The 16,125-nt window shown below is 42.2% G+C and overlaps 1 protein-coding gene across 2 annotated transcripts in view; it reads left to right on the forward strand.

The window, feature by feature from the left end:
* The first annotated feature begins 1,563 nt into the window (after positions 1–1,563).
* RYK (receptor like tyrosine kinase) overlaps positions 1,564–16,125 on the forward strand; it is a 111,754-nt gene continuing 97,192 nt past the window's right edge. The window contains exon 1 of one of the 2 annotated variants that reach the window (XM_069565361.1): positions 1,564–2,052. In XM_069565361.1, coding sequence (XP_069421462.1) covers positions 1,821–2,052 — 232 coding nt within the window. In that variant the 5' untranslated portion in view covers positions 1,564–1,820. The remainder of the gene's footprint in view (positions 2,053–16,125) is intronic. The other variant, XM_069565358.1, reaches the window with a different exon arrangement.

Genomic DNA, 16,125 nt, shown 5'->3' on the forward strand with positions numbered 1-16,125 from the left:
ACCGGGGAGGCCTCAGTGCCTTCTCTCCTTTGGGAGAATGGAAAGACGCCTGTGGCCTACGTAGGTGGTGATTGGTATTCCATGTAAACCAGTTATTCAGCCTCTTTTCTCCACTAATTCTCCTACTACACTATCTGTTTCTAATCTCCCTCTATATCTGTAATTAAATAAGTTTTTTCCAGGATGCTGACTCTGTCTCCACCTTCGAATTACCCTGGATCCACCCGGGCTGGACCCCGGCACATGATCTTCGTTTTCTGAATGTTGAGCTTTAAGCCAACTTTTTCACTCTCCTCTTTTACTTTCATCCAGAGGCTTTTTAGTTCCTCTTCACTTTCTGCCATAAGGGTGGTGTCATCTGCATTATCTGAGGTTACTGATATTTCTCCTGGCAATCTTGATTTCAGCTTGTGTTTCTTCCAGTCCAGCGTTTCTCACGATGTATTCTGCATATAAGTTAAATAAGCAGGGTGACAATATAAAGCCTTGACTTACTCCTTTTCCTATTTGGAAACACTTTATCAAGGGCAGTTTAATTGGAATCCATCCCTCTCCATAGAGAAGAATACCAAGTTCCAGGACTTCCCCCACTCTCCCCAGAGGATAAAAATAGCACCCTGTCAGGGGCTCACCACTGGTGCAGCAACTGCTCACTGAAGCTGGGCCTGGCAGGGAGCAGCTGTTTGTAGGGGCGCAGGCCTGGTGGGAAGCATGACGGGTCAAGGCAGAGACCTGCCTACAGGGACTAGGTGACCCAGACCGGCAAGTATGCTTGGAAGCCTCCAGAAGAGAGGCAGCATCTGGAGCAGGTTTCACTGCGACAGGTCATGACATTACAAGGCGCACCAGCTCGCTGGATCGCCTTTAAAAAGACCAGGTGTATCTGTGATTCTCAACCTCTTTGAAGGACAGGGACTCCCTACAACAATTGAGATGTCCATATCACTTCTGTGTGTGCTCAAGGCCACACACAGAACACACTTTTGCACACAATTTCATATGGCGGGGGAGAGCTGTCAAAGTCCAGCACGGACCATATGTTAACGACCCCAAATGCAGGTTGATTATAGAGATGCAGAACGATTATAAAAAATAAAAATTTGTCACATGTAGAAATAAGGTTAAAAAGTTTGCTGAACAAGATCTCGGAAAATAAAAGTATATAGTATATACCCATAAAGACAGACGGAGAAATGTTAGTGTTGACCTCTGTTGGTAGGATAAAAGGTGATTTCTATTTGTCTCCATCTTCTCTCCAAACGAAAAGCATGTTTCTCTTTCGCAATCCACGGCCTCATCCACGCAATCCCCTGGATTTGGGAGCCTGGTCTGCTGCAGCCGCGGCCTGGGCCTGCCTGCCACGACCCTCCATCCTGGGCGGGTGTGTGTGTGTTACAGACAATAGGCAAGCAAACATCAGGCTAGTGACAACGTGGGGCGAGGACTGGTTCCTTTAGAGGGTGATCGGAGAGTCCTAGGCCAGCAATGCTACTGGGAAACCAAAGGGCTCCTCGCGAGGTTCGAGGTCCGCACAGAGGAGGCGGTGCGTGCGTGCGCGCTCTCAGGGCGGCGGCGGCGGCGCGCGCGCGCGTTACCGCGACCCGCTCCCCGCGGCGGACGATGCCGCCGAAGAGGAGGAGGCGGCGGCGGCGGCGGCGCGCTCCGGCGGTCTGAAGCGGCGGCCGGCTGCCACGGGCCGGCGGCGCGATGAGCTGGGCGGCCGCCCCCGGCTCGGGGCTGTGAGGGGCTCGGGGCCGGGGGTGGGCGGCGGCGGCGCGGCGGGCGGCCCACGCTTCTCCTCAGCGGCGGCGGCGGTGGCCATGCGCGGGACGGCGGGACCGGGGCCGCCGGGCCAGGGCCGCCTCCCGGGGACCCGCGGCCTGAAGGCCCCGCCGCCGCCGCCGCTGCTGCTCCTGCTCGCGCTGTTGCCGCTGCTGCCCACGCCTGGCGCCGCTGCCGCCCCGGCCTCGCGGCCCCCGGCGCTGCCGCCCGCGGCCGCGGGGCCCAGCGTGAGCCTCTACCTGAGCGAGGATGAGGTGCGCCGGCTCATCGGTGAGTGGGGACGCCTGCGCCAGGGCGGGCAGGTCGGCCCGGGCCCGGGTGCTTCCGGCCCAGTCCGCGCGCGCTGGACCGCGGGCGGGTCGGTCCCAGCTCCAGGGTCGCCTCCGGGCCCCGGCGTTTGCCTGCTGTGCTGGCCGGGAGGTGTGGTCCCTGCCCGCCCCCGACCCCGGGCCAGCCTTCCGGCCTACTTCCCAAGCCGCCTAAAGACCCGGGGACCCCTCGGCCGCCGGCGAGCTACTCCATTCCAGCCTGCTTACAGCCTCTTCAGCCTTTCGCCTTATTCCCCAGAGGCACTCTTCCCCGCCGCTCCAAGTTTCTTTGACCCTTCCTATACGTGTCGCTCTAGGGCCCTGGACTTTGGGTACTCGAAATCCACGTTTTATTTAGGAACTGCAGTGAATTTGATGCCCTGGTAGAGGCCACACTACTGTGCTGATACGTTGCTGCTATCATAGGTTTATATTTTCTTTAAATGAAAGAAATTGGTTATAAGGGCGCTACGTGTTCGAGGCAGTCTCCAGATCAGGGACGATGAGCCTATTTTATAATAGTGAATGAATCTCCAGGTGCCAGACCTTTTAGCTTCTTCAGTACCTTGGTTTTTGTCTTGGATATGGTGGAGTTTGGACTGGTCCTGTATTTCTGGGCCACTCTTCTTCGTTGATACCTTCTAAGGAAAGGAGAACTTGGCTTTGGGTCAGCTGGTGGTTCTGTTCTACCTAAATAGTTTTGTTATTGGGGAATTAATTTTAAAAATATGACTTTGTGGATTCTGGAAGTAACCCCTTAGAGGAAGGTCTAATAGAAATGGCCCCAAATAGGAAGTCTTTGGTACTTGCAGATACCTAGATATTCACTTTCTTTTGTGTATTATGGGCCAAAGAGCAGTTTGTTTTTTTTTCCCCGTCTTTATTTCATCTCAGATTTGTGGTACATCTGAGTTTTTGATGGGAAAAATTATTCTTTTACCTATCATTTTATTCTGTTTTTTAAAAGTCATAAGACTTTCTTGAAGCCTGTTGAAGTCGACGTAGTGTTAAAATGGAATTGCTTTTAAGCAGACTGTTTAGACATTGTTGCATATATGGGTTTGTAGTCTTTAACCAAAGAAGAATGCTGTGTTTTTGTAATGTCCTGCCATTCTAAATCCTCTTTGCAGTCTAGCAGAATTAGCAGAATTTCGTTTAGCTGAATGAAAATTGCAAATTGGATTAGTGCTTGAAGCAAGACTAAGGTTTAGGAAAAATACTGTGTATAAATTAACCCATCACATTAATTAAAAAATATTTTTAAAATAGTGATTTACTCATTTAAAAACTACTATGTATTGTGCATGATTTTGTAAAGATTTTTTGGTTGAAAATGTGTATATAATTTGTGGCTTTGTTTATATGTAAGAAATCATCTCCAGGAGGACAGGGAAGCTTGGCATGCTGCAGTCATGGAGACCCAAGGAGTTGGGTCTCCAGCTGAACTGGATTGAGGAAAGGGACAGGGGACAACCAGAGGCTGACATGGAGTGCCTGCCATATACTTGCTCCTCCATCTTTTATACACGGTATTTTCTTTAATTTTCTTGTGACCCAGTGAGGTGAATATTATTATCCCCATTTTAAGGATGAAGAAAGTGAGACTTTTAAGTAACTTGCTCAAGGCCACACATTTAATAATCTTTTTAAAAAAAATCAAACGTAGTGTTGACATAGACCACAAAGTTTCATTGAATGAAATGAAGATATTTATAATAGAAGTTTGATTATGGTGTGGTGGAAAAGAATAATTGCTAATTAATACTTGAAGCGTTGTATTTGTTACCTGATTGATAAACATCCAATTTATGCCCAGGAATGAGCCATTGGGAAGAAGGGAGAAAGAATTTCCTTGCTGATCAAAACCTCAGTCACCTCTGGGACAGGGGAGACCTGTAGTATTTTCCTTAATACAGAAAGAGTTGATCTGTTATAGTGGGTCTCTTGACTCTCCATCCTGCACAGATCCAGGTCCTCTTCTTCTTTTATCTATTCTTCCATTCTAACTTGGAAGTATTCCTTGGCTACTCCTGGCTGGAAAAGAGCAAGTGGGTGGGGTGATGTGTACCAGGTGTACTGAGTTCTCAGAATGCAGTTTCCTATAGGAACTCTTATTAAGACTGCTTGTGTCATGGTTTTGTATCATTATGATTTACGTGCCTTCTAAAAGCTAATTTGAGAAACTAACCATCACTGTATAATATTCTATATTATACAGTGTCTATATTCTAAGACAACGGATTTGCATTGCCAAGTGCGAAACTTATAAATGAAGTTGGTAGTTGACTTCATAAATTGAACTAAATGGAACTAATTGTCTTTGTCATGAAAATAATTTTTTTTTTAAATGCAGTTCATACATGCACATAGTTTTAAAAAAATCAGTAACGCTAAAAGACTTAAAAAGCAATAGTCTTCTGCTTTTGGCCTTTCATCTTCCAGGCCCTACTTTCCAGTGGAAGCTGCTTTCCCAAGCTAGCTCTTTTTTTTTCCCCTGTTTTTTTACTTTTCATATTTTGATATCAGTGTAGATATCCTAGTATAATAACTGAGCAGTTGCTCTCTTCTCATTCCCAAACCCCCGTGCTTAGTTCATTGTTTTTAGTAAAACCAGCAGTCTATATTTACATTATTGTGTATATATTTATATTATAAATTTTTATTATACATAATTGTATGTATACATGTATGTATACACACACACACACATAAATATAAATTCACTTCTGAGTTAAATGGTGACCCATAAATGGTTATGTTTTCATTTCCAAAACGCTTTTGTTTTTCCTGGAACAAATAAGAGGCTTAAACTTTTTGGTTAGTGTATTCTGTATCTATGGCTACATTCTCTCATACACTCCAAGAAATATATTAAATGCCTTTTGATATTTTTTTTCAAGTAACACATCAAATCATCTATCAGTTCCACTTGTTTTCCTCATAGAGCCTCCTTGTTTTGGAGGGAGAAAACAGCAAGCTTGTTTTCTCTGCAGATTCTGTACCCTTCTCTTCTGTCCTCTGTACGCTTTTCCTCTGTTCCCTGGATCTCCTGCCTTTTCTTTTTCTTGGTTTGCTTCATTTTACTAAAGTGTATCCTCAGTAGCTTCCCGAGAAGAGTGCATGGGAGGTAAATTATTTCAGGCCTGGTACGTCTGGAGATGTCTATCCTGTCCTCATGCTTTTAGGTGATTTGACAGAATTTACATATCAGACAGAAAAAAATACATATGTTTTTGCTACTTCTGGTGGCATTTTTCACAGTTACCTGGCTTTAAGGGTTTCTGATGAAAAATCCAAAGGCATTCTGATGCTTTTCTTCTTTGTTGTTTGAGCTTAGGGTCTTTGTCTTTAAGAAATTCTGTGATTTTATAAGCTTCTCTGTGGCCCCTTCTCCTGTCTGTGGTTCCTCTTGTCTTAGTCAGCCCTTTCAATCTAGAGACTCATATCCTTCAGTTTTAAAGAATGCCTGTTACTTCTGATAATTTCCTGTCCATCACTTTTTGTTTGTTTCCGAAATGTCTATTGGTTTGGTTATTGAATCTCCTGTAATTGATCTTCAGATACCCTTAACTTATGTTGCCTCTTATTTATATCTTTATATTTGGAGGTGGAAGGAGGTGGAAATTTTCTCAGTTTTGTCCTCTAAGCTCTTGTATTTTAAAAATCTTAATGATTTTAAATTTTAGAATTCCTTCTGTTCCCTGTTTCAATTTCATTTTATTCTAATTTTATGGATGTATTATCTTCATTTATCTTTCAGGCGTATGTTGTTTTTAATTTTTTCTGTATATTTAATATTTTAAAAATATTTCTTCTGCTTCCTCCAATGTGCCGTTTATTTCAGAGTTCTTTTTCTGTTCATGTAAATTATATCTGTTGATCCTTCCATGTCTGTAATTAATTAAGAGTGAGATTCTGAAAAGTTGATTATGGGAGAGCAAGCTTGTGTGTATGTGTGTGAGAGGTCTCCTGGCCTCTCATGGGGTGCGAGTGGGCTTTTCACTGGGAGCCTCCTATCAGCACCTTCCCCTCTTCTTTAGGACTAGTCAGCGTCTGTGGGGAAGACACCTCCAGTCTGCTGCCTCAGATGTGCTGCCTGGGTTTGGATTATCAGGTTGGGGAGAGATGGAGGGTGCCGTTATTCAGGCTGTAGACTTGGACTTCTGTTTACAACTCCCTTGTCTCTGTGGTTCAGTTTCTTCAGAGAAAAACTTTGCGTTAACTGCCAGACCTGGGGGCCCAACAGGTTTGAATGCCCCTCATCCGTGGCTCCTCCTTTGACAGGCTAGAGCCTCAGGCTGGTGGCCCTTGGTGCATCCAGGGCTGAGTCCCTCCAGGGGTCCTGAGAAGCACTGACCACTCCTTCAGCCGTGTCGCATCTTGCATATAGGGTCACAAAGAGTTGGGCACGACTAAGCACACACGAGCACATCATGCAAAGGTTTGTTGAAATATTTGATGGGTTGTTGTCTACTTTCCCTTTGTAGTTTAATATCTTTGTGGTTTCATTACTGTCATTTTAGAGGAGTCCTAGGAAGCTGGGGTTAAAGGCTAGTGATCACAGTGTGTAAATGGAAGTTAGGGTTGGGCTTTGACTGTTAAGAGCTGGTGATGTGTAGTTTTTTGGTAATAACAATATTAGGAAGAGTAGTGGTGGTGATCACAGTAATGGTTGACACTTTATAGTGCTGCTGACACGTTAAAATCTTTTCCCTATGTCAGGTACAAAATAATGCCTGTTTTGGGTATGTATTGTTACAGATTTGAAGGAAGTATGTAACCAGCTCATCCCCTGGTAGTAGGGCATGCAGTCTTGATGGAGGTCTATTGGTATAGAGACTCCAAAAGCTCAGAAGCTTTATGGGGAATCCCTTTATTTGCCCCAGGGCCTGCTTAGGCAGCAGTGTTGGCATTCGATTCCCCATTTTACTAATGAGGACTCTGATTTGGGGCCCTTTGGGCAGTGAGTAGAGGGCCAGGTCTTAACCCAGGCCAGAATCTATATTGCCTCTCTGTCAGCTCTGGAGGAGCTGTGATTAACTGAAACTCTTAAGGAGTAGAATTGACAAGCCTGCTGCCACACGTGCTCATTTGTCTTCACTATTATCCACGTTCTCTCCTGTTTGCTAATTGGTAATTCTGATAGTTGAGTTCCCTGGAAGTCCAGAGCTGGTGAAAATAGTCTGTGGCTGGGGCAGTGCTAGGGTGTGGGAAACATTTGCTGATGGATGGGGGGTATGGTATAAACTGGTCGTGATAGCAGAGATGCTGGTGGTAGGGCATCTGTAGGAGTATAGGGGACTTCCGAGAACAGACTCTGCCTCCCACCAATTAGGAATTCACTCTGGATAACTGCCTCTCCATTAAAATAAAGTACCCTCTGGAAGAGTTAAGCATTGTTAACATCTTATTTAAAATCAGTTTAATACTAGTTGAGATCATTGCTTCTCGAATTAGTCCAGTAAAAATTTTTGAAGCCCAACCGGGTACCACATACTGTGGTAGAAAATGGCAATTCAAAGTTACTAAATTCCTTCTCTTAAGGAACTCGAAATTTCGTAGGAGAGACTAACAGTTGTAGCTACAACTCTAACATTAAGATATGAGTTATACTTCTGATTGATGTAAGTTATCGTGGGAATGATTGCCTTTGACTGTAGAAGGGTGGAGGGTCTTATGGGGTTTAGGGAAGGTTTTTCTAGAAAAGGGGACATTTGAGTCTCATCTCCAAAGATGAGCTTGAAAGACAGAAAAGAGGAGCGTTTCATGTCAGGCAGAAAAAATAGCACAAAGCCAGAGATGTATGGAAGCAGGTATGTGTGAACTCAAGGAGTAGGGACAATTTAATGTGGCTAAGATGAGAGAATTTGGCAAAACCAGGGAGTGCAGAATATAAAGCTGAGAGGTAGGTTGAAATTAGATTAGGAATTTGAATTTTATTTTATAGGTAACGTGAAACTATAGAATTTAGGAAAGGAGAGTACACAGAAGGGTTATAGAGAAGACAGCTTTGGCCCCAGTCAAAGTGTGGCTTGCAGGCTGGAAAGATGGATCAGGGGAATGGAACAGAGTCAGCCTTGTTGTGCTGTGCTAGTCGCTCAGTCGTGTCTGACTCTTTGCCACCCCATGGACTGTAGCCCGCCATGCTCCTCTGTCCATGGGGATTCTCCAGGCAAGAATACTGGAATGGGTTGCCATGCCCTCCTCCAGGGGATCTTCCCAACCTAGGGATTGAACCCAGGTCTCCCATGTTGCAGGCAGATTCTTTACCATCTGAGCCACTAGGGGATCAGCTAGGGCAGTTGAGGGTGTGGGATGGGTTTATGGGGAACTCACAGGGAGTTTGGAGAAGACTCAGTTGGGGAGAATGGAGGGCTAAAGAAAAGGGAGGAGGCAGAGAGGAATCAAAGTTTCAGATTTGGGCAGCTTTTTCTTATTGAAAATGGTTGAAGGAAAAGAAAAATGAGATGAGCCGTTTTTCTCCCAGCACTCTCTTCCTTTTCAACCTCTAGTGTTTGGGGTGGGGGAGCAGTGAGCGTGTTCTTTCTGCTGCTGTGGGGCCTGTCCTGCTGCTGCTCAGACTCTGAGGAGGTGGGTGCTGGTGGAGGTGGGTTAGCGCCCTGCAGCATGCTCCTAAGCCTGGATGTTTTGGGTAGGGTTGGTGGTATTGATACAGTGTTAATTTGAATCCATGTGTTCTTTGGGAGAGCAACACTGAGACATCCTGCAGTTGTGGGTTTTGAATTTTTTTTCCCCATCTTCATTCTACACATGTGGGAGAACTGTCCAGTTATGGCTAAACCTGTCTCCTGTGAGTCACATCCTGAGTGACTCGTCTGTTCTGAAGGTGCTGCCTGAAATACTGTTTGGACTTTAAGGGTCACTTTAGAAACAAATGAAACATGGGTGTTTGTTTGTGTTTTTTGAGCATCCTGAATTGAGAAGTTCCACATGACTACTTTTGGGGTTTTAACACAGTTATGCCAGTGTTCTGAAAAAACTTGCCAGCTATATGTACTAAAACAAAACAAAACCTTGACATGAAATAGAGCCATTACCTACTCTGAAATTGTATTACGCTTAAAACTATGTTTTTTTTCTGTGTTATTGTTGATGTATACCAAGTATAATATTTTCTAATCAAGATGTTATAAACAGCTTTATTTATGTAGGACCTCTAAAAATGTGGTGTGCCAAAACAAATGTGTGTATTGCTGAATTACATAATAAACCATTTACTGAAAATTCTCAACTGTGTGTTAACAGTGTTGAGTGGCAGACTATTTTTGAAAAGTAATTTCAGAGGTCTCATTCTTGTTCTTAAGACAAATATGTTCTATCTTGTTCATAAATAATGAACGTGTTCTTATATAAATATGTCTTGCTCTGTGTCATCAGTTTCACTTAATTTCTTTTATTTATCAACTGTTGGCAGTAGATGGCATTGGCATTTTTTAATAGATAAAGCTGAGACTCTGGGAAATTACACAGTTTGCTGGAGGTCACAGAGATGTCTGGGCCTGTATGACTCTAAAGTGCATGCTTTCTCTACTATGCTGCCTCTGAAAGTTAACAGTTTACATAGTCTTTATCCAGCCAGAGTCATCCGAGGGGCTTAAACAAAATACAGATTCAGAGACCTACTCTGAGCAATTTGTTTAGGAGATCTGAGATGGGGTCCAGCCAATGAGGTTTTTGGACAGTATGTCTCATGAATTATAAGATGTACGGCTTTTTCACATTTGAACATCTCTGAAATTGGAATCATTTTACAATCAGTGGTGAGTCATCAGGTAATTGACAGCCTTTTCTCTTTCTTAATGGCACAAAAAATAATGGTGCATTTAGACTAAATGAAATACAGTATTTTAACAAGGTGAAATTGTAAAGGAGACTTAGACATAATTTGCCATCTTTCTTGTTATTTGAGTATCTGTCACAACTTTCTTTCAGAATCGTAAAATTCACTGGTGGTAACTTATTTGTGGTAATGGCTGCATAGTAATGTCCTTGCAGGGAAGGCCAAAATGGCATTAGGTTTAAAAACAATGGAAACTCGCTTTTCAGCTAGGAAGTCACTGTCAAGAGAAATATCAGTGGTTCTCAACTTATTTTGTGAAAACCTTAGAGCCTTTCCCTAGACAAGGGTATGGATCCCACATATACTAAGTTTTGTGTACTCTGATGGGGGTTCTTAGACTTTGAGGGTTTTGCAGGGCCTCTTGATGAAAGCTTATGGGTACATCTGAATCCCTTAAAGCTGCTTCTGGAAGGGAGCATCTATTACATTCTGTATATCATCAGGTCAGATTCTCTGACCTCCTACGTGATTTTTTTTTCTTTCTTTTTTTAAAATTTTTATTTATTTATTTTTTTACTTTATTTTACTTTACAATACTGTATTGGTTTTGCCATACATTGACATGAATCCACCACGGGTGTACATGCGTTCCCAAACATGAACCCCCCTCCCACCTCCCTCCCCACAACATCCCTCTGGGTCATCCCCGTGCACCAGCCCCAGGCATGCTGTATCCTGCATCGGACATAGACTGATGATTCGATTCTTACATGATAGTATACATGTTTCAATGCCATTCTCCCAAATCATCCCACCCCCTCCCTCTCCCTCTGAGTCCAAAAGTCCGCTATACACATCTGTGTCTTTTTTGCTGTCTTGCATACAAGGTCATCATTGCTATCTTTCTAAATTCCATATATATGTGTTAGTATACTGTATTGGTGTTTTTCTTTCTGGCTTACTTCACTCTGTATAATCAGCTCCAGTTTCATCCATCTCATCAGAACTGATTCAAATGTATTCTTTTTAATGGCTGAGTAATACTCCATTGTGTATATGTACCACAGCTTTCTTATCCATTCATCTGCTGATGGACATCTAGGTTGTTTCCATGTCCTGGCTATTACAAACAGTGCTGTGATGAACATTGGGGTACATGTGTCTCTTTCTGTTCTGGTTTCCTCGGTGTGTATGCCCAGCAGTGGGATTGCTGGGTCATATGGCAGTTCTATTTGCAATTTTTTAAGGAATCTCCACACTGTTTTCCATAGTGGTTGTACTAGTTTGCATTCCCACCAACAGTGTAAGAGGGTTCCCTTTTTTCCACACCCTCTCCAGCATTTATTGCTTGCAGATTTTTGGATCACAGACATTCTGACTGATGTGAAGTGGTACCTCATTGTGGTTTTGATTTGCATTTCTCTAATAATGAGTGATGTTGAGCATCTTTTCAAATGTGTGTTAGCCATCCATATGTCTTCTTTGGAGAAATGTCTATTTAGTTCTTTGGCCCATTTTTTGATTGGGTCGTTTATTTTTCTGTAATTGAGCTGTGTAAGTTGCTTGTATATTTTTGAGATTAGTTGTTTGTCAGTTGTTTCATTTGCTATTATTTTCTCCCATTCAGAAGGCTGTCTTTTCACCTTGCTTATATTTTCCTTTGTTGTGCAGAAGCTTTTAATTTTAATTAGATCCCATTTGTTTATTTTTGCTTTTATTTCCAGAATTCTGGGAGGTGGATCATAGGTGGATTTTTTTTCTTCCAGTTTTATTGAGATATAATTGATATACAGCACTGTGTAAGTTTAACATGGCCAGCATAATGATTTGACTTACATACATCATGAAATAACTACCATAGTAGGTTTAGTGAACACGATTATCTCATGTAGATGCAATATTAAAGAAATAGAAAAAAAGTGTTTTCCCTTGTGGTGAGAATTCTTCAATTTACTTAACAGCATTCATATATAGCATATAGCAGTGTTAATTATCATGTTATACATTATACCCCTAATACTTACTTATCTTATAACTGGAAGTTTGTGCTTTTGACTACCTTCATCCAACTCCTCCTGCCCCCTGAATTTGTAAAAAGTTTGCAGACATTAAGGCTTCAGTTCAGTTCAGTCGCTTAGTCGTGTCCGACTCTTTGCGACCCCATGAATTGCAGCACACCAGGCCTCCCTGTCCATCACCAACTCCGGGAGTTCACTCAGAGTTGCGTCCATCGAGTCGGTGATGCCATCCAGCCATCTCATCCTTTGTCGTCCCCTTCTCCTCCTGCCCCCAATCCCTCCCAGCATCAGAGTCTTTTCCAATGAGTCAACTCTTCACACGAGGTGGCCAAAGTACTGGAGTTTCAGCTTTAGCATCATTCCTTCCAAAGAACATCCAGGACTGATCTCTTTTAGAATAGACTGGTTGGATCTCCTTGCAGTCCAAGGGACTCTCAAGAGTCTTCTCCAACACCACAGTTCAAAAGCATCAATTCTTCAGTGCTCAGCTTTCTTCACAGTCCAACTCTCACATCCATACATGACCACTGGAAAAACCATAGCCTTGATGAGACGGACCTTTGTTGGCAAAGTAATGTCTCTGCTTTTCAATATGCTATCTAGATTGGTCATAACTTTCCTTCCAAGGAGTAAGCGTCTTTTAATTTCATGGCTGCATTAAAGCTTATTCTGTTGTAATTACATGGCTTTTGACAAATGCATCTACTGTGGTATCATACAGAATAATTTTGCAGCCCTGAAAATTCCCCTGTGAAGGGGGCATTTCTGTTTATTAATACCTCTACTTATATTTTAAGTAAGTTTGCTTTTAAAAAATGTATTTATTATGGAGAATTTTGAACATTCAGGAGTAGACAGACTAGTATAATGAAATTCTATGTATCCATTATCCAATTTCAACAGTTATCAACTCAGGGCCAGTTTTGTTTGTTCGGTACCTCCCCACTCCCAGTCCGCTCCCTTGTCATCACTTCCCCTCGTCTTCTGCTTGGATTATTTTGAAGCAAACTCAGAAAATTGCATAAAATATTCTTCGGTGTGTGTGTCTAAAAGATAAGGACTCTTAAAAATTTGTAATAACCAAGATCACACCTAAGAAATTAACAGTGATTCATAAATATCGTATATCTAGGCTTTAGTCTTCCTGCTTTATAAATTAATGTTTACATGGAGACTCTTGCCTGCCACCTGCTTCTTCTCTTGTCGCTGCACCCCACCACACCGCTGTTTAGTTCCTTCGGTGCCAAGTTCTTCTCACCCTAGGGTCTGCAGTCAACTCTTGCTCTGCCTTATGTACTTACCTCGGATCTTTTCGTGGCTGGAGCCTTCTGGGTCTCAGCTTAGTGTTCCCTCCTCAGCGAGCTTTGCCTCTCTAGGGCTGACCTTCAGTGCCACTCTGTTCTGTCACTTTTGTTTTCTTTTAGGTGGGATTCTCTGGTGGCTCAGATGGTGAAGAATCTGCTTGCAGTGCCAGAGACCTGGATTGAATCCCTGGGTCAGGAAGAGCCTCTAGAGAAGGGACTGCCCATTCCAATATTGTTGCCTGGAGAATTCCATGGACAGAGCCTGCGAGCTACAGCCCAAGGGGTTGCAAAGAGTCAGACACGACTGAGAGGCTAACACTTGACTTTTGTTGTTTCTATCTCCCTCTGTAGGACAGTTAATTCTGTTTGAGTAGAGACCCTTTTATATTGTTTTGCTCTGTATCCCCAGCACCTGAAACAGTACCTGGCACATAGTCAGGTACTGTTCAGTTAAAATTCAGTGAATGAGTAAGTGAATGAATCATGCTTTTTTTTTTTTTAATTCCCCATCTTGTGCCTTGCTGGAGTCGTCATTCTTTTGATCATTTCCCTTTGCTCACTTAGTTATTATCCAAAAGGATATTGGATTCAACTTGCGAATGGAAGTGTAAATAAATTAGTTATAATAGCTTCCTTTGAAGTTGCCTAATTTTCCCAACTCTCTCTCCCTTGAACTCCGCTCCGCGTTGAGATGTCCCCACCTTGGCTTCCATAGCTCTGTACCATATGTAAACCATGTGACCACTGTACGCATCAAATTCTCTAGTGTCCCTGCTTCACTAAGGCTACCTTGTGGCTTGGCACGTAGCTGTCTCAGCAGACTGCTGGTCCACAGTACAGCTGAAGGATATAAAATATTCAACAGAGATTCTGGCAAAATAATTAAAAGCTGGAAAACAGATTTCTAATCTTCTGAAATGCTAATCTGCTGTTAACCCTAGCCAGTGTATTTTTTCATCTCTAGAAATTTGATTTGGGTCTTTTTACGTCTTCCATATTTCTTCTTGACTTTTTGTGGGGGTACAGTTACAGTAGTTGTTTTAATGTCAGCTGATTCTAACATCTCCCAGTTCCGCATTGGTTTCAGTTGATCTGTTTTGCTTTTTTGCATGCCTGGTAGTTTTTGACTAGATACAGGCATTATGAATTTTGTCCTGTTGGGTCCTGGATATTTTTATATTTCTGTAAATATTTTTAGGTTTTATTCTGGTGCTCAGTTAAGTTACTTGGAAATAGTTTGATCTTTTCAGGTCTAGGTATTTATTTATTTTTTTTATTTTTTTTTATTTATTTTTTTTTTTAGGTCTAGGTATTTAGACTTGTTAGATAGGACAGGAGCAGGCTCAGTGTAGGTCTAAGTATTTCTGAATCAAGACCTTTCTGTGTACTTTCTCCTGTGACTCAGGAGGTTTTCCAGTCTGGTAGATGTGAAAAGGTGATATTCCAGAACCTATGAAGTGTTACACTCTGTTAACCTTTTATTTTTACTCTGTTCTGTGTAGCTTCCTGATGCATGCTCTGATTAGTACTCAGCCAAAGGCTGGAGGGGCAGCCCTCTGCAGATCTTGGAAATTCTCTCTCTATGCAGCTCTCTCTTCTCTGGAAATTTGTCTTACATAGTCTAGCTGTCTTTGCCTTTCTGAACTCATGTAATTTGTCTGGGTTTGATTATTTCAGATGAGAGAGTTTATCTGGTCCTGTTACTCTGTCTCCTCCATAAGTGGAAATGTCCGAGGATTATCATTTCAATTGTTTGCATTTTTTCAAAAGTTGTTTAACTCCTTAGATTATTTGTTAAGATAATTCAGTCCAATTTCAAGAAAAAGTTCTAAGGTTTGTGTATGTGAGCATGTATGCACATGTGCAAAAATGTGGGTTTATAGTAGATAATATGGTGTGGGATGATATTGGATTTGAAATCTGCATATTTGAGTTTTAAATCTATCTCCTCCTTCTGTTATATGTGGGCAGGCAAGTAATTAATGTTTCTGAGTGTTGGTTTGCTCATGAATGAGATGCTTTTCGGTGTATAACAGGATGTCTGTTACTGTAGTTGCTGTATATGAAAGTGCCATATAATCCTCAGAATAATTTATTTTAGTTATTGGTGGGGGATTTGTATGTTTTTGTATAAAAACTCAAATCATAGAATGTTAGAAGGGTCATTTAGATATCACTTGCTTGATTGATTGCCTTAGGTAGCAACATTTATCACTCATTGAATAATTACTTACTGAGTTTACACTAGGCCTTATTTTAGAAGCTTGACATGTTTTGGTGAAATAAAACGGATAAAGATCCCTGTCCTCATACAACTAACTTTTAGCAGAGAGCTGAGTGACTTGCCTGGGGCAAAAAAAATTCGGGTAACTTTGGGACAAGGACTCCAATTTGCACTTGGAGTTGCTTGCAGGGAGGAATACTGTTTGTGAAGTCTCTGTTGTGTCTTTGATTCCCTGGCTGTAACAGCCAACTCTGAGTTACTAATGGCTGCACAGCTGACTGAAAGTGTGTGTGTGCTCCTGTTAGGAACTGGCTATGAAAGAGATTGAAAGGTGGTTATGTCAGACTGTGAGTAAATTACTTCACCTCTACTGTAGCGCTGCGCTTGCAATACATGAGCTTGGTAAGATAAGTTTCTTTAAATAGTGCAGGGATCAATGATAAATTGTTTTTCAGAGTATCATTTTACCAGATAGAACATTCTGGCACTGTGGCAGGGCATGCTTCATATTTTATGTTACAGTGCTAGAGATTATGGGTTATGTTTTTGTTACTATCCTTAGATAGGAGTTGAAGAAAAGATGCCCCTTTCCTACAGTGTAACATTAGTAAATTCTCTTCTTATGATGTAGTTAAATATTAGGCCTCAGCTAATTTTCTAGGTATAATTGACTATAGCTAGATTTATG

This window comes from Ovis canadensis, chromosome 1, assembly GCF_042477335.2.
Source record: "Ovis canadensis isolate MfBH-ARS-UI-01 breed Bighorn chromosome 1, ARS-UI_OviCan_v2, whole genome shotgun sequence".
Classification (NCBI taxonomy): Eukaryota; Metazoa; Chordata; class Mammalia; order Artiodactyla; family Bovidae; genus Ovis; species Ovis canadensis.